Genomic DNA, 25623 nt, shown 5'->3' with positions numbered 1-25623 from the left:
AACTGAGTTATTTTGAGATATTAGGAAATAGTAAGTACTCTGCAGGGTATCAAGAACTACAGTTGTTGAAGATGTATACAAATGCAAGCATTATATAGTATTAAGTAGTGAAGATGGGAACTCAAAGAGAAAGAAATACTTTCCTTTGCAGTATTTGAAAATAGCAGCTATTGAGATCTGAGCGTTTGACATACTTCAATTAAATTTATGAACACTCCATTGCTACCAGAGGTTGAAAATACCAATCCAGTTGTAAAGTTATTTTATTATCACATTACCAATTTTGGGCTCTAGTACGCTCATCTTCTGATGTCGTAACTTGGTGCTGTAGCCCCTGAGCCCCACAGTGGATGTGTACTAGGCTCATAGATAGCACACTGTGCCTTGTATTTTCAACCTTTGGTATAATGCTCAGTTGCAGACGTTCATCTAACAGGATTGTTTGTAATTCATTGCTAATTAATAATCTGTTATCAGTAGCTTTACCTAGGGTTGTATTGGAAAAGAGAAAAATTGATAGTAAATGCACTGATTAATATAAAGACAATTTCTCTCAAAATGAATTTTTCTCTGTTCAGTTACCTTTATCAGAAATCAATTATAATCCCAGTTTTATAACATGTCACAATCATTAAATACAATTCTATGCTAATCATATCATATTAATCTAAACTAGCAAATAGGCACTTATTATTTCTGACTGTAGGTGTACTAGAGCAGATGCAATATAATTGAAAGTTAATTTCTGTTAAAAGAAAAATATCCTTGACGTCTATATTTATGTGCTGCTCCATGACTCTGCTGTCAATATCTTTATCCTTGGCTTGTGTGTAACTTCTGTGTATTTTCTTACAGTAAATGTGTTTTTTTCGTATCCAGGCTGTAATTACAAAGTTAATAAAATGTTTTCTTGCCTTTAAATAATATTTTTCATCAGGTTATGGGCCCAGTACACGTGTAAAGGCAAACAACACAGTTTAATTAAAACAATATTTGAAATGAGCGTATGTCTGTAAAGAAACATGACTGCTAGCAGCGATTATAAGGTCAGCATTGATAAGCTTGAAGGACCTGACGACTGGGCTAAATGGAAATGGCATATTTCTATGGTGCTACGTGCATATGGACTAGAAGATATTATTAACGGTACACGTGAACGTGTAGAGTTGCCGCAAGATGCGACAAGTGAACAAAAAGAAGCATATGTGGAATGGCTCAAGGACGACGCAAAGGCAGCAAGTCTTATAGCAAGTGCGCTAAGTAAACCTGTTGCAGAACTCGTCTTAACGTGCAAGAATGCTAAAGAAATCTGGGACAAATTACGCGCCCGATTTGAACGTAGCAGTACTCAGCGTTTGAATATGTTGATTGAAACATTTTTCCGTGTTAAACGTGATGAATCAGAAGATATTAGTTCACATGTGGCCAAACTGCAAAAGTTATTTGTGGACCTGAACGATGAATTATCAAAACATGAAGAAAATACGCTATCTGAAAGAATCTTAAATGGTCGAATTTTGTCTACACTGGGAAAAGACTACGACAATTTTAAGGATCTCTGGGATACGATACCGACAGAAAAGCAAAGCTTGAATATATTGATTGAAAAACTCTGTACTATTGAACTGCGTGAACAAGACGTTAATGGAAGTGCAGCTTTTGTCGTTTCTAAAACAAGAAAACGGTAAACAAGTAATCAGCAAGTAAAGATGACGAAGTCACAATTAAAACAGAAGTTTCCATGTAATAAATGCAAACAATTAGGTCACTGGGCAGCAGAGTGTCCACAGAACACTCGTGACAGCAATAAAAGAAAAGAGAAGAAGCGAGACAGTGAACACGCTGCATTTACTTCATACGCTATGGGTGTGTGTACCAGTAATCACAGTGACCCAAATAAATGGTATTGCGACAGTGGCGCTACAAATCATGTCACTCCCAACAAACAGTATTTTGTTTCGTATAGTGAATTTGATGTTCCTCAAGTAATTTCATTGGGAAAACAAGATGTGAAAATGTGTGCGTACGGTCAAGGAACAGTTTACATCCAAATCCGACTAAACAATAAATGGTACAATGCTAGAATGGACAATGTTTTATACGTCCCTGATGCAAGTGCTAATCTGTTCTCTGTGAGAGCCATTGCCTGCAGAGGGTACAGTACTAATTTTAGTTATAATAATGTCTGTGTTCGAAAACAAGTCAGTGGCAATATTGTTATGACAGGTTATGTGAAAAATGGACTTTATGTGTTGAACATGCGTGTTGTTAGAAATGCAAAAATGAATCGTATGAGCTTGATGACTTCATCCGAAACATTTCAAGTGTACCATGAAAGGTTTGGTCATCAGAATGAACAACATGTGAAGAATATTTTAAAAGGAATGAACATTAATGTGGAAGATGCCAAGAGTGAATTTTGTGACGGCTGTGTGGTTGGAAAGATGCATAGGCTGCCATTCAAAGCATGAACAATACGCGCTACCAGTACTGGTGAATTAATCCACGCGGATGTAAATGGACCAATGAGCACGAAATCTTTTGGAGGCAAGCATTATTATGTATGTTTCAAAGACGATTTTAGTAAATTTCGTCGAATTTTCTTTTTAAGACACAAAAGTGAAGTGTGTACTGTGCTTAAGCAGTTTTTAAATGAAGCACGAACTAATGGACATGTTGTCAAACAATTTAGATGTGATGGTGGCAAAGAATTTAACAATAAGAATGTCAGTGAACTGCTTGCAGACAGGGGAATAGAGCTACTGATTCCTCCTCCTTACACTCCTGAACAAAATGGTGTGGCTGAACGGGAAAATAGAACCATTGTTGAAGCTGCCCGGTCAATGCTAAATCCGAGTAAATTACCTAAAGGGTTGTGGGCAGAGGCATGTAACACAGCAGTCTACCTAATAAATCGTACTGGAAAATCTTCAGTTGAAAATAAAACCCCTTATGAACTATGGTTTAATCGACCAGTAGGACGACTTGATCATCTCAGAATTTTTGGTACAGGCTGCTATGTTCACATTAACAAACAATTCCGTTCCAAGTTTGATGATAAGGCAGTTTTTGGACGACTTGTTGGATATGTTAATGACAAAGATGGGTTCAGAGTTTGGATTCCATCTAAAAGAAAAGTGGTGTTGAGTCACGATGTAAAATTTAAGCCAGAAATTGTTTGTGATTTACATAGTGATCATGTTGAATTTGAAGTCCCTCGGGAAGAATTTAATGATCCGAATTCATCTAAAGATGACCAATGTAAATCTCCTAGGCTGTACACTTCAGGAGGAAGCCAAACTCAAGAAAAAAATTGGCACTCTCGATTCTAGAGAAAGTCAAGAGTCGAGTGAATCTGAAGAAAATAAAGAATTAACAGAATTTCTAAAAGTGGAAGCTGCTGAATCTTCTAATGAAGAGAAACAGAAGAATAAAAGACAACGAAGAAAACCAACCTGGATGGAAAGTGGTGAATTTTGTATGGCAACAAAAGTTGATGCACTTGAATACAAAGATCCAAACTGTTTTACGGAAATATTGCAGTCAAACGAGAAGGAAGAATGGATGCAAGCTATTAGTGAAGAACTTCAATCACTTAAGGAAAACAATACTTGGGTGCTGGTTGACCGTCCGAAGAATGCCAAAGTATTGCAAAACCGCTGGGTTCTACGGCGAAAGGTCGCAGTCAATGGAGGTACTCGCTTTAAAGCCAGATTGGTTGCAAAAGGCTGTATTCAGAAAGCAGGAATTGATTATGACGACGCCTTTAGCCCTGTGGCACGTTATGACACCATACGAACTCTGTTGGCTGTAGCTGCTTCAAAGAAAATGCTGCTAGAACAATTCGATGTAAAGACAGCTTTTTTGAATGGAATACTTGAAGATGAAGTATATATGGAACAACCAGAAGGTTTCGAAGATGGTACAGGCCGAGTATGTTTCTTAAAAAAAGGTCTTTATGGGTTGAAGCAAGCGCCACGTTGCTGGAACAAACGTTTTGTTGAGTTCATGAAGAAAGCTGGTTTTTCAAACAGTGATGCAGACCCATGCCTATTTTATCGTAGACAAAATGGAAATAGCCTTTATGTGGCAATCTACGTTGATGATGGCCTGATCGTCGGCAGTAACAAGAAAGAAATTGCTGTTTTTATGGATGTTTTACAACATGAATTCGAAATAACAACTGGCAATCTTGACAATTTTCTTGGCATAAAAATAAAGCAATATGAAGATGGAGCAATAATGATAAGTCAAGAGAAATACACAGAAGAAATTCTGCAAAGATTTCGAATGGCAGAATGCAATACAATCTCAACTCCTATTGGACGTGAGGACAATAATCAAAACGAAGAAGTTTCGTCATTTGTACCCTACCGTGAAGCAATTGGTTGTCTCATGTACCTTTCAACAGTAACTCGTCCAGACATCACTTTTGCAGTCAATAAAGCTGCTCGAGCTATGGAGAAACCAACCACTGAAGACTGGAATAGAGTAAAGCGCATTTTCCGGTATTTGAAAGGGACCTTAAATTTTGGAATTGTATATAATAAAAAAGAAGAGTTAAAGATTTACGCTGATGCAGATTTCGCAGGTGATAACCGGACAAGGCGCTCAACAACTGGAATTCTTGCAAAGTACTCAGGTGGTGCAGTGTCATGGACAAGTCAGTTGCAGAAAGTAGTGGTCACATCCACAACCGAGGCGGAAATAATTGCAGCTAGTGAAGGAGCAAAAGAGTTAGTTTGGTTACGTCGTCTGCTATCAGAATTAGTGGAAATGTCGGGGCAGCCTCCAGTTCTTTACATTGACAATGCTAGTGCATTGAAGTTGGCAAAAAATCCAGAATATCATCGACGTTCTAAACATATAGAGGTCCGACATTTCTATGTTCGTGAAAGATATCTGAACGGTGAGATTTTCTTGGAACACATTGATGGACACAACCAGTTGGCAGATATTTTGACGAAACCTCTTGAACGAGTTCGATTTAATTTTCTATGTTCAGAAATTGGCATGCAAGAGACAAAGCAATAATTTCATGATTTTTTCTTTTGGAGGAAGTGTTAAAAGAAAAGAAAAAAATCCTTGACGTCTATATTTATGTGCTGCTCCATGACTCTGCTGTCAATATCTTTATCCTTGGCTTGTGTGTAACTTCTGTGTATTTTCTTACAGTAAATGTGTTTTTTCGTATCCAGGGTGTAATTACAAAGTTAATAAAATGTTTTCTTGCCTTTAAATAATATTTTTCATCAATTTCAATTATTTTATCAGTTTATGTTCTAGATTACTGATGAACAGCTTACTTGTGCAGGAGTTTTTCGTTCTTCATTGTTATTGTTTTCAATATGTTAAAACTAAAAACTTGAGAAGGCTTAAGTAACTAAATGATAGAGGATTATTTGAACATAGATTAAGTGTCCATTGCTGTTATAATGACTCAAAATGCAGAAGCATCATTCTTGTTTAATTTTATTAAGTCTTTAGCAATCTAGAAATAACAAATTATTATAACTTTAAGACAGTACTGTTTACATTTTATTTTTTGTGGCATAGTATTTCGTTTTCGAGTCCATTATCAGCACTGAATATTAGTGAAACTGATATACTGCACAACTTGTTTAAAACATAATATAATGATTTTCAATTGCAATGTGGATAAAAATTGGAACACTGAAATCAAGATAAATTAGCTGGGAAGTAGGACCTGGTGAATAGCTCTTTAAGGCAAGCACACCACATTAGCTTTCTAGTTAATACCATAATTAATTAATTAATTAATTGGCTGCAAAAGGTGTGCTCTCTTCTGGCAGCAAACACTGGAAAATGGATGCCTCTTTTGTACATTTTTACCAGTGATCTAAAAAATAAGATGTATCACACACAGTACATGTAGATGAGAAGAAATTCATAGAAAACTGCATAATAAATATATGACTTTAATTTCAATGTATTACTTCATAGTAGCTATGTATTGAACTAGAAACAACTAGAACATCTAGGAATTAAGTTTATGTAATGTGATGTACTATTCTCTGTAATTTACTGTTGTGCCGATATGCGTTGCATAATTCTTAGGGACAGTAATAAATATTCATGGGGTATAAAATTTGTTAGTGTCAAAACGAATAAGTAAAGTCGGTATTGTTTAAAATTTTTAAATTTTTATTGGCACTGTTAATTTCTATTAGTCTTATTTTATCATAATACTATTTGGTGTTATTCTGTACACATGAGCGAGGTAGGTTGAATGCACTGAATGTGCAAGACTGAAGAAAACCATGTCACACCATTAACAATTAAGTAAATTGTGTATAATATGCCCTGACATATTACAGGAGCAACAGGATAGCTGACCATGTTAAAGCACCAATTCTGGGATACATGAGCCAACCAGCGTGTATGTGGGTCTTATGGGTTTTCCACATTGAAGCAGGTAAATACCTGGCTGGCACCCATGGACTGCTACACAAACATTTAGAAAATGTTCTCACACTTGAACATAGATTTGGTCAGTTGACTGATTGATTTTGGAGAGGGGACCAAACAGTGAGGTCATCAGTCCCATTAGATTATGGAAGGAAAGGGAAGGAAGTTGGCCATGCCCTTTCAAAGGAACCACCGTGGCATTTGTTTGAAATGATTTAGGGAAATCACGGAAAACTTATATCAGGATGGCCAGAGATGGGTTTGAACAGTCGTCCTCCCAAATGCAAGTCCAGTATGCAAACCACTGTTCCATGTCACTTGGTGAACATAGGTGTACTCTAGGTGCAGACAGATAAGGTACACAATTTATGTCGTAGAGAATGTGGTGGTGCTAGGAAGGGAATCCAGCCACCAGCTACAATTAACATTGCCTCAGTCTATATAAAAATGCTGATTCCGTAGGAGGTATGGGTATAGGGAAATGAAGTCATATTACAGAAAATATATGTAGGAAAAATTAACAACTTGGATCTTTGAAGTAATGAATGCTGCAATTCTAGATTTAGACTGGAAACATTATGTGAGGCCTATTTAATATCCAGTTTAATGGATCTGAACTTACTCATCTCGTTCTGCTGGACTACTAATATGTTGTTGTTATTAATTTCGTCTTTTAAAAACTGGAAGCAGCAGTTCCTCAAAATTTGTTTATTTATTTTTTACTAAGCATTAACGTTTCTTTAAATTCACATGCTAGGACTGCTTTTAAGAATTAAAAATATAGTCTTTTTTTATACATGTCTTCCTTTCATCAACTTATAAGGCATTTATTTGTTTACTGGAGTGAGGAGCGTGCATGTAGGGCTCTAAATATTTACAATGTCAGATGAGGAAATAGAAGGAATTTATTTATCTATGTGCATAGCAATGTGAACTGAAATTACAATGAAATGAATACCCTGAAATTGTAGTTGTCCAGAAACAAACAATTGCTGCCGCATTTCCTTGTCCCTTGAACAGCTCCTACTCACCCCAAAAGTCAGGACAACATAAACACTGATGCAGATGTTTTGTTATCTTGTGCTTGTAATTACCCCCTCCTTTCTAATTCCAGTTATTGTCCAAAATAAGCGAAGTCTTTCATGAAAAATTTGAGAGGAGTGAAAATTACAATAAACTTTCTAGTTTACTTAGCTTTTTGTGTAGAGTAGGCTCCAGTTCTTCTTGTTTAGGGGTCTGATTCTTGAAGCTAAAATTCTCAGATTTTAGGTCCACATGGTTGAATGGATCTAAATAAATTTGAAGATTGTTGTTGAAGAATTTCTGTTGTTACATTAATATATTTTGACAGATTTTAGTATATCATTCAATCTTCTGAATTTTCATATTAACAAAACCGAAATTATATTGTTCATCCAAAATACGAAAATATGTCCGATCACATCAGAGGCATGCTTACTACTGCATCACTCAGAGGAAATAACAATATTCCAAAGGGTTTACAGTTTTTCTTGACAAATGAATTTCTGTTAGTTTAGATTATTGTTATTATTATTAATCCAGAAATAAACATAATAAACAGAACTAGATTGCATGATTGACAATAGAAATTTTAAGTGTGCCAAATAATTTGTAATTTCAAATGTCCCTAAAAAACATAATTTTAACTGTACATTCAGAACTAGTACTTATCGATTGTATAACTGAAAATAACGTAATTACCTTTCATGAATTTTAGCTTGATATATGACATATTGTGTATAAAACTGCATGAAAGTTTTCAAAAAAGCAGCTGAGATAATACTGACCTGTCTAAAATTCGAGATATAATACTGGTATTGACAACTACCGTTGAGCAAAAGTAATGCTAGGGGAGGATGTCCCGTTACATGCTTTTCCACATTCACACATTGTTAGCACTTCGAAGTATCCCCAGCTCATTAGGTCATTCTTTGATTTACCTGTGCCCTTTCGTTAACCTGTTCAGTGATATCTATGTGGTCCAGTCCAAGTTGTGCCCAGCCGGTAAGCATTCTGCTGGCTTTGCCCATGCTTGGAAATGACTACCCACAGTTTTTCTCTTACTCTGTTGGTCGATGTATCTATTGTTGATGTTGACTGTAAAGTGCACTTCCTAGACTTCAACCATGCAGTGGGTGTAAGTCATTGTCATCACTTTCTTCCTTTCAGCATTAGCGGCAACTTCGCAGAAAATCTCAGGAAGAGCAATGCCGGCCATGCAGTACAATATGTCAACAGGAATTGGTTTCAGACATCTAGTAATGATCTTTGCAGTTTCATTAAGGGCTGTGTCTACTTATTTCATGTGGATGGGTCTATGTCACACTGGGTAGGTATATTCACCGACTGAGAAACAAAGTGCCATAGCAAAAGGGCAGGACAGGGGGGGGGGGGGTACCCCAACTACTACCAATAAGTTTCTTGATGATATGGTATTGGACTGACACTTTATGTTTGGCGTTACATCATCGCTGGCAGTGATTGAGTGATGTTTCCAAAGTAACTTCAAGGTACCTGGGTGTAAAATAATGCTCCCACCCAATACCTTCCCGAATAACTTTCTGTTTTCTTCCTGCCTTGCTCTTTTGTAGGAGTTCTGCATAGGTTTGACTTCAAGTGCTTCTTGTTACAGTAGTTAGAAAATGTTCCCAGTGCTCTTGTGAGCACATGATAGACTGTTCAAAAGCACCATTTCAAATATGTTATTAAGATGACATCATAATGAGACAGGTTAATAGCTCTAGCGATCAGAAGGCTAGTTTTCTGGCTTCAGAATAGCGTTATCTTGGTTTTGCTCCATTTGTTGTGAAATATTTTTCTATTTTAAGCAGTTATTGTAGGCTTCCATAAGCTTTTTCAGTGTTGTTGCTCCGAATTTCTTTATCTGCTCTATGCATATATCGTCCGAGGAAGCTACCTTGTTATTCTTGCACTGTTGTACAGCTTTTTGCAACTCCTTTCTGCAAATTGGAGCTGAGAGATGATTTGTTTCTAGATATTCTTGCCTCCTAATCTTAGGCCCATTGCCATATTTGTCTGTACTGCCATTTTTAAAAAACTATTGAAGTACTTTTGGTTATGTCTAACCAGTCTACCATTTCTGTCAACTGATTTACCTTACCTTCTGCCACAGACCGAATAATTTTTAAAGCAGCACCTGATATCTGCTTAATAAAAGAGAATTCCTCGAAAAAATTCTTGTATTCTTCCAGCAGATGGGCGTTTTATTTACTAAGAATAGGAATGTAGTTGGTATGACATCCACATGGGAAGGATTTGTTAGATGACTTCTGAATGACTGCTACAGAATCATCATGTGCTTTGGGACAAGGCTTTATTATTGACACAGTGCTGTATAGAGTCTCAGGAAACACATTACAGTTTGCTTTCTTGAAAATGTATAACCTTGTGAATTGAACTGTTAGGTGCCACAATAATCTGACATACGCTATATCTAAGTTGAGTATTTTTAAATGTATGTCTTATGCTCTTGCCACATTGTGAAGCTGTTTCTTCACTGGTGAAAATCAGATTAGGATTGTATCCTTGCCTCCATCGTCCACTGTTGGAAGTAGTTTACTATCATGGATTTAGCTTAAGTTGCTGGATTCAGACCACTGTATTACTCCTCATATCTCCAGACACTATTATGACTATTAAAAGTTCCTGCCATTAACAAGGTTGTTTGATTGTGAATGTTAGATGGTTCCTTAAAGATGAAGCGTGCACTGGGTGGTCTGTATACTGTGGTGGCTACACATTTATTTAATTCAATGCTCAAGATTTCTGTATTATCTTCCTCAGTGAATACTGTAAGAAGCACCAATAAGTCATTTTAACGAATATTGCTCAGTCATACTGTTCAGTAACAAGATTCTTGCCTTGTATCTTATATCTTCTTTGTTTTGTGTCCCTATGGGTCTCCTGGAAACGTAAGATGTTAATCAAACTTGTATTCTTGCCATTGGGTTTGAAGGAGTTCCTCTTTGGGTTTGGATATGCATTCTGTATTTACATATATGATGTTCAAAGTCAGTCATGAAACTTTCGGGTGAAGACTGATAATCATTACAACTGTGTCTGGATTTGAAATGATCAGCCACCAGGTGATTTGCGGCCACCTGACGTTGCACAGGGTATGTTCTATTGCTTTCTTGTTCCATTAAGCGATCTTCAGGGCAGCATTAATAGTTGATACCACGTATTTTATGTTCTAAAAGGTTGCAATTATTAATGTATTATTTATTAAATTGTTACTGATTTTATTTAGTAATATTAAAGTTTGTCTATATTTAAGTAAATTAAAAACCAATAATAATGTTTCCATAATGAATCTTGCACTTTGCAGTCAGATGTATTCCTTTTTCTAATTCCTGAGAGATGAAAACTGTGTGTCAGAGTGGGATCTGAATCTGAAAACGCACCTTTCACATAAAGATTTTCACGATTTGAGACATCTACGTAAGTAGGAGAGATGTGCTGATTGAATTGAAACTGTGAGGATAGGTTGTGAATTACCTTTAGCTAATTCGATAAGAGCATTGACCATGGAAGGTAAAGTTATAGGTTTGAGTTCTGCTCCAGTACACAGTTTTAACCTGTCAGGAAGTTTCAGTACTATGCTGTTTAATATATTTCAATGGGACATGGTATATAGATTCTCATCAATACACTTGCTTTTGTTTTAGTAAGTCTGGCGTCACTCTTACTTTTTGCTTTTTGTTACTGGTTTCATTAGCTGACCTAAAAGTTAGATGAAGGAAGGATTTACAATATTTCAATGAACGATGAATTGTGAATGAAATAAGGTTTCACATATCTTTCCCAAAAATGCATGCTCTTGAAAACTCCATTAATAAAAATGTGCAGATAATAATGCCAGAATGAAAAGACAAGGTTAATAGCTATGTTGGAAAGTGGGCAACTGTCTTGTTAAGATTATATATCTCTCCAAGATCATTTTAGGGTAAAGAGTTGTATGGGTCCGTAATTGATATGTTTGTAAATTAAGTGTGAGATGTTGAATTCTGTATGTTTGCATTAAGAGCAGACAAGCACACTTCAAGTGGCCCCTGGATGGTAAATATAACTCTGCAATATTTTTAGATGCGCAATAATACTGAAGAGGTAGGGATGAAATTAAGAGGTTGCACAATCATATTGAGTATATCAAAAACGTTTGAAATATATTGCGTAGGCTGGAAATATTGTGCCACCTGTGGATAATATTGACGAATCCTTCGAAGTCTCTCACCCGCTACCGACTCTGGATAACTTTGTGTTTGTGATCACTGTTGTTGTGTTGAAAATGAGTTTAAAAGAAAAGATGAAAGAGTGTCGTTATTAGACTGCATCGAAATATACACTCCTGGAAATTGAAATAAGAACACCGTGAATTCATTGTCCCAGGAAGGGGAAACTTTATTGACACATTCCTGGGGTCAGATACATCACATGATCACACTGACAGAACCACAGGCACATAGACACAGGCAACAGAGCATGCACAATGTCGGCACTAGTACAGTGTATATCCACCTTTCGCAGCAATGCAGGCTGCTATTCTCCCATGGAGACGATCGTAGAGATGCTGGATGTAGTCCTGTGGAACGGCTTGCCATGCCATTTCCACCTGGCGCCTCAGTTGGACCAGCGTTCGTGCTGGACGTGCAGACCGCGTGAGACGACGCTTCATCCAGTCCCAAACATGCTCAATGGGGGACAGATCCGGAGATCTTGCTGGCCAGGGTAGTTGACTTACACCTTCTAGAGCACGTTGAGTGGCACGGGATACATGCGGACGTGCATTGTCCTGTTGGAACAGCAGGTTCCCTTGCCGGTCTAGGAATGGTAAAACGATGGGTTCGATGACGGTTTGGATGTACCCTGCACTATTCAGTGTCCCCTCGACGATCACCAGTGGTGTACGGCCAGTGTAGGAGATCGCTCCCCACACCATGATGCCGGGTGTTGGCCCTGTGTGCCTCGGTCGTATGCAGTCCTGATTGTGGCGCTCACCTGCACGGCGCCAAACACGCATACGACCATCATTGGCACCAAGGCAGAAGCGACTCTCATCGCTGAAGACGACACGTCTCCATCCGTCCCACCATTCACGCCTGTCGCGACACCACTGGAGGCGGGCTGCACGATGTTGGGGCGTGAGCGGAAGACGGCCTAACGGTGTGCGGGACCGTAGCCCAGCTTCATGGAGACGGTTGCGAGGACCTCGCCGATACCCCAGGAGCAACAGTGTCCCTAATTTGCTGGGAAGTGGCGGTGCGGTCCCCTACGGCACTGCGTAGGATCCTACGGTCTTGGCGTGCATCTGTGCGTCGCTGCGGTCCGGTCCCAGGTCGACGGGCACGTGCACCTTCCGCCGACCACTGGCGACAACATCGATGTACTGTGGAGACCTCACGCCCCACGTGTTGAGCAATTCGGCGGTACGTCCACCCGGCCTCCCGCATGCCCACTATACGCCCTCGCTCAAAGTCCGTCACCTTCACATACGGTTCACGTCCACGCTGTCGCGGCATGCTACCAGTGTTAAAGACTGCGATGGAGCTCCGTATGCCACGGCAAACTGGCTGACACTGACGGCAGCGGTGCACAAATGCTGCGCAGCTAGCGCCATTCGACGGCCAACACCGCGGGTCCTGGTGTGTCCGCTGTGCCGTGCGTGTGATCATTGGTTGTACAGCCCTCTCGCAGTGTCCGGAGCAAGTATGGTGGGTCTGACACACCGGTGTCAATGTGTTCTTTTTTCCATTTCCAGGAGTGTATGTATCATTGCCGGCATTGTGGGACTATAGGGCAAATGAGTAGAAAAATGGAAACTGTAAGAATGAATGATTTGTGTAGCAACTGCATCTGACACCTTTTGATCCAGCCACGAACCACACAGCGGAGTTCTGTAGGCTGCCGCCCTGCCAAGACGCCTGGAAATCAATTCAAATGGCTCTGAGCACTATGGGACTTAACATCTGTGGTCATCAGTCCCCTAGAACTTAGAACTACTTAAACCTAACTAACCTAAGGACATCACACACATCCATGCCTGAGGCAGGATTCGAACCTGCGACCGTAGCAGTTGCGCGGTTCCGGACTGAGCGCCTAGAACCGCTAGACCACCGCGGCCGGCGGAAATCAATTGCAGCACATCACACTTGCAGCAGCAGTATTAGGTAGCGCCACATCAGCTGAATACGACGCTCCTGCGTTGGCACTAGCTCGCCTCTGCAAGGCATGCCACATTATCGCGATTTATTGGTATTCATCCACCGGAGAGCTTTATAGGACGCTGCCCAGACACACGCTAGTTGGTAGATATCGGGAGTTCACAGCTTCATTTAGAAGTTGACCGTGTAAGCAATCTCACAATCAGTGTTCCATTCGTCGGAGCGCAGTGCACTCTACTGGGAAGGTACAGTCTCACATTCCATTTCCAAACTGCCGAGTTTTCCAGAGTCAATCAATGATGCTCATGTATAGGCATTTCTTGGTTACGTCAGTACTACCTTGCTAGGATGGACAGTGTACATAACTCAGTGGCAATTAGCACAACGGCGTGGCTTGTATGTTCAAGAAGCTTCCATTGTGTTTGTTATCAACGTTTACCGGCGCAGGCCAGTGTTCTTGTTAAATTTTTTTGGTAGCTGTTTTCTGTTGTACTTTCTTAGGTACTGTATACCAAAGTTATATTGTTATTTTGGTTGCCCTAGAGCCCCACAGTGCCAGAAACGATACTTACACCTCCCACAATGGGATTCAACAGTGACGCCGACGTAAAAGCTTGTTTTCTGTAATGCTCTCATCTCAACACTGATGATGAGGGTAAACTTTTTAGGGACGACTGTTTTGGTTTTGAAACTTCATTCCCTGTGTCTTTGTGCTCATCCAGCTAACTTTCCTGCTGCTGTTTGTGTGTCCTCCATGTAGGGTTTTTCTGTGAGTCTGCTCTACATTCAGGCATAGACCAATTTTTGGTTGGTTTCTTTGGCTTACTTGCATTTGTGCATCCCTTTGTAGGTTCTGCGGAATTTTAGCTAGTTAGTTTCACTACCTGTCGCTTCTGAGTTATATGTGGTTATTGCATCTTTCATGCTTTCCAATTCTTTGTTAACCCAATGTTCTCTGAGAGACATTGCTTTGTGTACAATGCCTGCCATTTACTATTTGCTCTTAGATCAGAGTGCTTGCCTCATCATTTGTGTATGCACAATTTTTGCTCTGTCACATTCCACGATTATATACCATAGTATTACTTCTTTTGTCTTGTTCCTGTCTAGAGATAGTGTTCATTATATAACTTGTTATGGTGTTTTGCTGGGTTAGAGACTTGTGATGTTAAGTGTGCTCTTTCCGCTTCTGTTGCTTTAATGTAAATATTGCAAACTCTTTTGTGTGGGTCATGACTTAGCTCTGTGTGTACCTTTGTTGCATTTTAGCGGGCCACATGGATGTGGATTACCACATGTGCTATAGCTATTCCTTTTTGTTCTGGAGATAACTGTCTGTGGCGAAACAATGTCAAATGAAACGGTTCATCACAGGTAGCTGCTGATGGTTTGACAACAGTTAACTTTGATATTGTGTATTTGCATAGACAGTCTGTGCAACTGTTTTTGGACATGCCCTTGTAGGTTTTGGACATTATATGACTGAGTAGCTGTACAAGAAGACCACTGTTGGCAAAGCGACTAGTATCGTTTGCTCATTTGTCATGACTGATCCAGTGCCACAAGTATTATGAATGCTTGTGCAGTCACAGAGGCGCATACCTTCACTCGTTTGGTTCAATGTGTATCCCATCAACTGTGGAACATGCCATTCCAGCTTCTGCTTCCAGTCTGGCTCTTGCAGTATGCCTCTGTGCTTCTTTTCTGGCAGCTCACCCACCTCGTCTCTCCCTCAGCCATGCCATGGAAGACTTGGAGTCCATCTCCTCTGGATTACCATGACACCTTAAGAGTCATGGCCTATCTTGCTCAAGTGTGGCTGACACTCTTCCTCTAGGCTCTTACAGCATGCCTCTGAGCTTCTTGTCTGGTAGCTCACCCACCTTGGCTCTTCCTTGGCCTTGGCATGGTAGTCATGGAGTCATTATCCACTGGAATATAACAACACCTTAAGAGTCATGGCCCCAGGACCCTAAGTTCGATGTTGTTTGTCTTCTGTTCTCCTCTGGTAGCTCAGCATCCTGTGCTGCCGGTTTGGCTCCAGCACCTCCACAGGTCCTAGCACCTCCAGAGCCCTTGGCACCTCCACTGGACCCAGAACCTCCATTGGCCCTGGTGTCTACACAGGCCCTGGGGCTTCTTCTGGTTGTGGTGCCTTCACTGGCCTGGCACCTCCATCAGTCTCAGCATCTCCACCAGTTGCAGTGCCTACTTGTGCTCCAGTGCCTTCTCGGGCTCCATAGCTGCCTTGGACTCCAGCATCTCCTCAGACTTGAGTTCCTCCTACAGCTCCAGCATCTCCTACAGTTCTGTCTCCATTTCTGGTTCCTGCACTACTGGTGCATTCACCACTGATCCCAGAGCTTTCAGGTTCTAGCACTACTGACGCGCTTACTTCTGTTGCACTCAACCCCCCTTCCATTGGACTCTCTCTTGTGCTTTCTGTGTGATTTCCTTCTGTCCCATTTGTGACCTGCCCTTCTGATGGTGACATCACTCCATCCTCTGTCAATAGCGATGAACCCACTTGGTTCCCTCCAGACGCATTGTCCTTGGTTCAGCCATCCTTTCTGCCTATGGCCGCCACTCAGCCATGTCTTGACAGCTCTGCTTCCTCTCCCAGGCTTTTTCCCTTCAGAGTGTAGTACATTCACTTCATACACTTGGTTTCTCTTTCAACAAGTACCTTTCCAGCCCACAAAGTGTTTTCTTTTGGATCCTGCTCTGTTCCACACCGCCCTTGTCACTAGTCCCCGATATCTCTGATCATGTTGTCTCCCGTTCCCCACAGAGACCTGACTCTTCCTTTCGGGGTACCTTGCATGGGACTTCAGTTGGTCTTTCTCGGCGTTCCTGTTCTCCGATTGTGGAAATTTCGCCACTTTCCAGGTCGTGCCAGGTAACACAGACTTCAGCAGGCACTGTTGCCCTTTTCTACATTATGACCTTATGTGGTTCTTGTTTTTCAAGTTCGCCGCTTCCCAATGGTGCCAGCATCTCCCTCTTGGGGAATGCGGAATGCTGTGTACTGTGCAGGCACCTATGGCATAGCCATTGACTACATGACAAGATGCCTCCACCACCTCCTCTGTGGGGAAAAGGGATGCAGTAACTATGGCAAACACAATTAGATCAAACCAACAGCCACACAGCAGAGTGTCATAGCTTGCCACCCTGCCAAGGCACCACAACTCAACTGCAGCATGTCACACCTGTAGCAGCCATTGTGGTATCTGATGGTGCCACAGCCACCAAATACAGCACTGCTATTGCTGGAACTATCTCACCTCCATGAGTCTCATGACATCACGATTTCCAGGTATTGTTGTGCGGAATGGCTTTATAGGACACCACCCTACCGCTCGTCAGTCGGTTGACATCGGGAGTTCAAAACTACGATTCTCTGGTCTAGGAGCTGATCATGCAAGCGAATCTTCAATCAGAGTCCCATTCCTTGGAGTGCAGTGAGCACCAGTCAGAGCATACCACATCCAATACACCATGTCTTCGCGGGTGCTTCAACCATGGACTACGATCTTGTACAGACATTTCCTGCCCATGTCCGTGAATATATTGAGGTGTGGTTTTCGCCAAATTATAGTACAAATGATGGAGGTACAGACTGCTCTGCAGAGCTATAAACATTTACTTTTACAGTATATGATAAGAAAAAATTACAAATGCACCCAAAGTAATAAATGTAAAAAAACTAAAAAATAATTACATGAATGATGTGATGGTCATTTCATATACAGGATTGGCAGCTAAACAGGGCACTCCAGATATATCCATAATGAATAAATACACTCTAAAACAAAAAAAGAGACACCACAAAGATATTATCCAAATGGCACAGAAATCAGTAGATGTGACATTCATGTACAGATGAAAAAATAATTACAATATTATAAAAATTGGACAATTTATTCAAGAGAAAGAGCTTTACAAATTGAGCAAGTCAGTAATGTGGTGGCGCAACTCTGGCCCTTATGGAAGCAGTTATTCGGCTTGATATTGATAAATAGGGTTGTTGGATCTCTTCCTGAGGGATATCCTACCAAATTCTGTCCATTTGGCGCGTTAGATCATCAAAATTCCCAACTGGTTGCAGGGCCCTGCCCATAATACTCCAAACGTTCTCAACTGGGAAAGATTCAGTGACGTTGCTGTCCAAGTTAGGGTTTGGCAAGCACTGAGTCAAGCAGTAATAAACTCTCGCCGTATGCAGGTGAACATTATCTTACTGAAACGTAATCCCACGATTGTTTGCCATGAAGGGCAACAAATTGGGGCATAGAATAACGTCGATGTACAGCTGGGCTATAAAGGTGACATGGATGACAACCAAAGGGGTCCTGCTATGGGAAGTAATATCACCCCAGACATCACTCCTGGTTGTCAGGCCATATGGCGAGCGACAGTCAGGTTGGTATCCCACTGGTGTCTGGGGCGTCTCCTTACACGTCTTTACTTGTCATTAAGGCTCATTTCGAAGCAGGGTTCATCACTAAAGAGAATTGTACCCCAGTTAATGAGGTGCTATGGGGAAAAATATTTTGTTCCATACCAAAATAACACAGTTGGAGTCATAATTCGTCACTATAAATGATAAAAATTACTTGCAAACCTCAGGACATTTGCCATATTGTCATGTAAAACTTGGCGAGAATCGCACATTGATGTATTCCTTCTGGATGTATTTGGGATGGTCTACCTTGGGTGCCTCACTCTGTGTATGTAGGATTTAGAAAGTTTAATCTTCAACGAGATGTCAGAAATGCTTATTTACAGTTCTTCTTCAGATGATTTCTAAGATAAATTCCTTTAAATATCTGTTGACATTAAGAAATGTCTTATTTTGCTTTTTATTTTTATGCTTTAATTATTTTTAGTAGTCAGATTCAAACTCATGATGTTTTATAATACACTGTCAACAGTGCACAGTAAATTACGAAAGTTTACAATATAAGTTTAAGAGAGTGCAGTAAATTTGTAAGAAAATAAATTTCAAACAGTTTCTAATAAAACTTCATGAAGTTCACTATCAATTTCAAGGTGCTTATGTACTTGCAGGAGAATATATTGCTTTTTCTGTCTTATGTGTAACGTTAATCCCTTGTCTTCCTTCCTTCTGTCTGAAGTGTACCTGTATATTCCTTTATTAGGGCTGCAGTGTTGATGGTGGGGCAAAACAGTCCATCTTATGTACATTCCACTCTTCTATATACTTCTTTCTTTAATCAACGATCTGAACAGAAATGTGCTGGCTTTCATTCCTTGACAAATAATACACCTGTTAAGAAACATAATATTGAGATGTAGCATCCCATGTATGACAGTATATGGAGGACCTCCATCACGCTGCAGATGCATTACTTTCATGTGGCCACCAGACGTTATTCTAATTGTTCAACTAATGTACTTGTGTTTCCCAAAACCAGCAGGCAAATATTTTCTGAAAGGTAGAAAATTCACACCGCCTGCAATGAAACTAATGTATGGGAAACTTATTCCGACTTGGTAAACATATATTCATATGAACTTCTTTTTGCTCTGAATGACCATCAGGTCATCTCTACGAATGTAGAGATTTCCTTTTGGAACGTCCTGTGAGTAAGGTTTTGTAGGAAAGTAAACTAGGTAAATTCTCTTCAATTTCACTTGTACCAAAAATATGAATTAGTGATACACATATTGTTAAACAGTGCTTAGTTAATTGACAAATAGATAAGATATAAATCCTGTTATGATTATTTATCCTTCTATAGAGGAGAGATATTTCACTATATCTGTTGATGCTATGTAGATTTGGGTAGTAACAGGGAAATACTGGACATGCCATGTTGATGGTCTGCAGGACTACAAAGAAGCTGAGGAACAGGGCGTATTGATGTGCAAACTAAATGGTGAGCAGCTGTTGCACCTAGTAACAGGACATCAGTTGGGAGACAGTGACACTGAGCGGGAGTGTCGGGAGGCAGTTTCTACAGCACTACTACTGTTGGCCATAGGACATGGCCGCATGACGTGCCAAGTGCTGCACCAGCCTTTCCTTCAACATGCACTTAGTGTTCAGCTCCTCTGGCCTTCTGCACACCTTGATCGGAGGCGCTGGACCATCGCCGCTCTGTCTCTCGCTGCCTGCTTCATCGACAGCTGCAGACTCAGGTAAACCATTGAAATAGAATGGTCGTAGAACATAACACACTACACTAATGTTTGTGATAACTGTTAACCCCAAGATGCATACTTACGAGTGACGTGAGCTCTGTATCACATACGACTCTCTCCACACTTCTTGAATGAGAGTCCACAGATAATTAACGGTGAGTGGCAGAGAACTGTCATGAACAAGCTGCCAATCTACAATACATCTTATGTGTTCAGTGGGTGACATATCAGCAGAAACCATAGTACCCATTGGTATTCAGTGGAAGTTTATCTTCCTTTCTGTGGGTATCCAAATATGCCCTTCTGAAACATATGGAGTTCCAGAAAAGTGGTTTTGTGCCTCGAGGTCTGCATCTTCAGTTCAGAGACTGAGCACAGATGTGGACTGAATAACGAAGGTGAGGAATCCAGCCCTAACTTTAGTAAGAAACTAATCCAGCATTTAATGATATAACCACAGGAAACCTATTGTAGACAGGCAAAAAGGGCAACTGTCCTGTTGTGATCTCTCAGGTTTTTTTGGCGTTAGTAATCACTAGCGTGATTCTGAGTGTTCTGTTGAATAGTCAGTCACCGAAATATTTTGCACAAATGCAAACAACAGCGCAACATAGCGCTAGGAAGCAAACTATTAATTGTCCTATTAGTATAAAATCCAATTACGTCATTTGTGCTAAGTATAGAATCCAAAATTGCTGAAATGAGGATAATGGCCCAGCCTGCATGGTTGCCAGGTCACTTCTGCTAAGTTTAGAATCCAGGTCTAAGCTTAAAATGGTAAGCAATTAAAAAATCAATGTCCCTACTTTAAAGTGATGGAAAGCCCACAAGTGCAACCTACACAGTTGTTAGAACTATAGCACTATACCACTTCTCCTTATTTGAAAACTGTGCAGATCAGTGATGCAACCTGCATGGTTGCAAAACAGTTGTCAGTACTGAGTGTAGTAGGACAGGAATGGGAGAATTGTGCACTTGCGTTTTATTTGTTCAAACGTTGGAACTCGTGCTAAGCCAGTCCACTTACAGAACTTCCAAAGACTTCACCTACCTACTACTAAGAGATAAGCTGCTGCTGCCCTCCCCAGACAGGTGGCTGTACCATGACTAGCTACACACAGCCGCAAGTCCCCATACAACATGTCAAGAGATGTCGCCAGGGTAGGTGACATACATTAAGAGTTTGTGTGCACTGCACCACACCAATACAGTGATGGACTACTCAGCAAGGCAGTTATCAATTGCACGCATCTCGACCACTCAGGAACTCAGTGTGGGAAGGCTGTAAGGATATGGCAGCAGCTGGCACATCGTGTGGCATCATCGGTGTGCCCCACTGGCTCGGCACTGCTCATGTATCATCTTGCTTTCACCAATGTTAGGCTTGTTGCAGCAGAGTAATGCCACTTCACGCAGTTAGGAATATGGGCAGATGCATGACACGCAACTGCACACTGTGGACAGCGCACCCCACCACAGTTGGTGCACTTTAAGACTACACAGCTTTGCTCTTAACTCTGTTTAGAAGTGGACAGTTTCTAGTCTCTTAGACATCTGAATTGTGATGTTATTAACATTCCGCTGATTAACCTATCAAAGTTTATTTCTACACACACACACACACACACACACACACACACAAACACACACACAAACACTCTCTCTCACACACACACCAAGAAAAGCAAATTTCAGGTGAAACTCTGACATAGTAATCGCATAGGATCTGCAACAACTACAAATTTTTTTGATAGTTGTATTTTTTTATATATGACATCATCATTCTGTATGTAGCATCAATTTTCCTTGTGTGTCACAAGCCACTCATAGGATTCTAGAGGTTTATGGTATCAAATATTTACCAAATTCACATCTGATTAAGATTCAGCAGCTATGGTATTCTTCTGTCATTCTGACAGAACGGCTAGGCAAGTGCATCTACTGCATCATTTTACAATGCAACAAACTGCACTGATTACGTATTTGTTTATATGTTCATATCTGCTAACAAAACAAATGGGGTTCCATTTAAAACAACGTAGGTTTGTGTCAAAAAACAGACTTCCGTGCATTTTTTTATGGTTTGTATTAACCAATTACACTAGCCCCTCTCCTCACGTTCGGTCTGTGGAATCGATTCGTCAGTATTTGATGTGGTTTACGAAATATATCCAGTGGTAATGTTAGGTGACTCACCCTGTATATATCTATATCTTGGTTCTTACAAATATATATATATATATATATATATATATATATATATATATATATATATATATATATATATATATACCAAGATATAGAAATATTCAAATATTCAGAATGAAAATGTATCTACAAATTAATTTGCAAAGTGAATGTAAAATGACTTGTTTCACATCATTATGATCTATTGCCCAAAATGATCCATAGAAGATGTAACTAACTTATCAAAACGATATAAAAGAAATGAACATGTACAGATACCACATACATACAGAAAATCTGTCAATTTTCCTTCGAAATAAACGAATTTTGCTTCGAAATCTTTGAATTTCAAGTTGAAATCGCTGAATTTTATAGCTGAGTCAGTGAATTACGTGTTAAAATCCAATAAATCAATCAATTTTTGTACTGAAATCAACGAATTCTGTGTCGAAATCATTGTATTTTGTGTTTAAATCAGTTAAGTTTATACTGAAGTAATTTATTATTGTGTCTAAATCAATGAATTTTATACTTAAATTAATGGAATCAGTACAGCAAAGAACCTTATGTTGTTGATTCAGTTTTCTGGTCTGCAAAATGCACCTGACAGCAACATGTCATGGAACATTACCATCTAAGTGTTCTTGATTCGCTGTGTTTTACATTGGAAGTATGGTGTAAGACATTTTCATAGGATTTCTGGCAAATACATCCAAGATTGAAAAGGAAGAGTTGCATCAATCTGGTGGAGATACATCTGTAAGTGTTATATAGATGTCATATGTTTCTACAGGATTTCTGAATAATTTATCATGAATGAAGGTGTAGTTCCTTCAACAAGGTGCTCATGTGGTAAGTCTTTCACTTGCCAAGGTTGTAGATGGTCTTGATAGTGAGGACCTACTGTTACAACTTCAAAGACACTCTACATGATGACTTACTATGTTAGCAAAAACAGTATACAAGTGAAGCAGTGTTATAGTGGATTTTTCCAGGTTTCCAGAGTTATTTGGCATTGCATGTTTACACAATTCATATAAACTGCGAATGCACAGCTGATACCTGATAGGGCACCAGATATATTCAGAGCGGATGAATGTGATGGCTACCACATTGGTGTGAATGCTCCTGAAACCACTGTAGCCTAATTTGAACCTTATACCATGACCAATTATAGAGGTGCTCTAACGGGAAGTCTTTTGCTAGTAACCTGCAAGTCTGCTATGTTATGGAACAGTACAATATACTTGACTGTAGTTAGACTTTGACATTTTTCTGACAGTCCTTAAACTTACGAAATTATTCGAGGTGATGGAGAGTCTGATTTATGGAAGCCACTCCAAAATGTTTGGGATTAAGTTCAGACTTTGAATATTTTTAAGTGAAGTGGGATACAATGGTGACTACATACCACTTAACCCCTTAACATGGTACAGTACAAATGCAGAAAATTTCCCCATGTTACAACAAGATTGTAACAAATAGCACTCATGCTAGTGAAATTGTAACAAACTGCCCCATTTTTCAGCAAAAATGGGAACAATGTGCTCCTGTTACAAAAAAGTGAAATATGAGCAAAATGCCTCATTTTACAGCAAAAATTATAATGTATTACCTTGTATAACACTACCTTGTTAAGCAAAATTTGCTGAATGCCTGCAAGATTCAGTGAGATTTGTAGGGCAGACCACAGACCCAGCCTGACAGGTCAGTACAAGTTCCTTATCACTCACATACCAATCATGCTGATATGTGGGCTATTAATAGATGCAACGTCATAGCTTTGACAAGTGCATGGTGCAGTTATGAAACCCCTATGTTGTCACAGTCAAAGATGTCACAGATGGCTTAAGACTCTAACATGGCGATCCAGGATGGCTGATCTAGGGATACGGATGCAGCCTGCTAAGTTACCAGTCCAAATTCTGTGATGTTGCAGTTGCCTTTTCCTACTGCTCTTCTGCAGAGTCCAAGTTTACTAGCCCTCAGATGGACTCACCACTCATTCTCTGCACACCATAGTGAAAGGCTGATCATCTTCAGAAAGGCTCATCAGAGTTGAACTGCCTCCAGACAGAAAAAAACTTGCACAGTCGATTGCAAGTATTCACCCATTCCAATCTCTCATGTTTATTCATTATGGTGTGTATGTATATGTTTCCATGAGTTCCATTTATTTTCCATCAGCACAGCACAATGCAATATATTTGCACAGCAGCGGAAATCAAGTCAGTGTGCTGATACGCTGTCTGGTGCAGGTTCCAGTGCATTAATGTGCAAATATGTCAACATGCTGAACTGCTTCCTGACTCCCAGTGTCCATTATATCCAATGTCTGCACCAATCGTTGAGCTACCATCATTGATTAGTGCAGCCAACATGTTGGCGTGAAATTCAAGTCAGCACACAGTACTGTTTCCACACTTTCGAGTTTCCCCTATCCTTAATATCTACACTGTTGGTTGAGCTATAGCTAACATGTTTCAAAATGCTGCTGTTTGACATTACGAAGGATCAAAAAGTGTAAATATCTGCCTAGCATGACGATCAGTATGTGAGTGATGCAAAGCTTGTACTGACTTATCATTTTCGGTTTCTGATCTGCCCTACAACTCTCACGTATTATGTTACAATTTTTGCTGTAAAGTGAAGCATTTTGATCATATTTAACTGTAACAGTAGCACATTGTTACAATTTTTACTGTAACATGGGGCAGTTTGTTACCCTTTCACTAGCATGGGTGTTATTTGTTACAATTTTGTTGTAATGTGGGGAAATTTTCTACAGTTGTACTGTAGCATGTAGATCTGGGGGGTAAAGTGTTATGCAGTCCCCATTGTACAGTCCACAAGTTGTTCAATTTCTCACCATATTCCCACTTTATATAAAATATTCAAAGCCTGAAGCTCGTTCAAGACATTTCGGAGTAACTGCCATAAATCAGACTCTATATGACCTCTAATAACTGTATAAGATTGAGAACTGTCAAAAGTTTAACTATAGTCAAGTATATTGTAGTGCTCACAACATAGGAGACATAGAATTTCCCCAAGTGTGCACATGTGGCCATTTCACATCTCATCTCACAACACTCACTATTGTGACCATCTTCAACCCTGACTAGTAAAAGACATCCTGCAAAAGTGTCCTTATAATTGTCCATGATCTAATGCTCAAGTCAGACAACAATGGTTTTGCAAGCATTCACATTTAAACTCCCCCTTACTCTTTTTTGACTTCAATAACCCAAGTACTAAAGAAATTATCAAGATAGGCATTGTATAAACAATGTTCCCATTTGTGTGATAATTAGAAAGTTATTATGAGCAAGTGGAAACTAAAAGATGTTAATTACTTACTTTTGTACTCACTGATGCTGAAATTATTGTATGACTGTTTGTCTAGATCGACAAGTCTGTTTCTGCAAGACAACAGGATTATTGGTTGCATACATATGTGCTTCAAAATGACACAATGCTCCAGATTATTTTATTTCACATCAGCTTTTAATGAACATCAAATCTTACACTGCAAAACACTCAGAATATTTGTCTACAATTTAATAAAGTGATTTACAAAACGAATTTACAGTCCAACACCTCATGTCTGCTTCCATCTTACCACCATTACTTA

At 39.8% G+C, this 25623-nt stretch overlaps 1 protein-coding gene across 1 annotated transcript; it reads left to right on the top strand.

Annotated features, from left to right (window-relative positions):
- The first annotated feature begins 1022 nt into the window (after positions 1-1022).
- LOC124795858 lies at positions 1023-1688 on the top strand. The gene has a single exon (XM_047259940.1). The coding sequence runs from the start codon at positions 1023-1025 to the stop codon at positions 1686-1688; it is 666 nt and encodes a 221-aa protein (XP_047115896.1).
- The last annotated feature ends 23935 nt before the right edge of the window (positions 1689-25623 follow it).

The sequence above is a fragment of the Schistocerca piceifrons genome, chromosome 4 (genome assembly GCF_021461385.2).
Source record: "Schistocerca piceifrons isolate TAMUIC-IGC-003096 chromosome 4, iqSchPice1.1, whole genome shotgun sequence".
Lineage (NCBI taxonomy): Eukaryota > Metazoa > Arthropoda > Insecta > Orthoptera > Acrididae > Schistocerca > Schistocerca piceifrons.
Note: the sequence above shows the minus strand (reverse complement) of the source record. Positions and strands in the feature narration are given on the sequence as shown.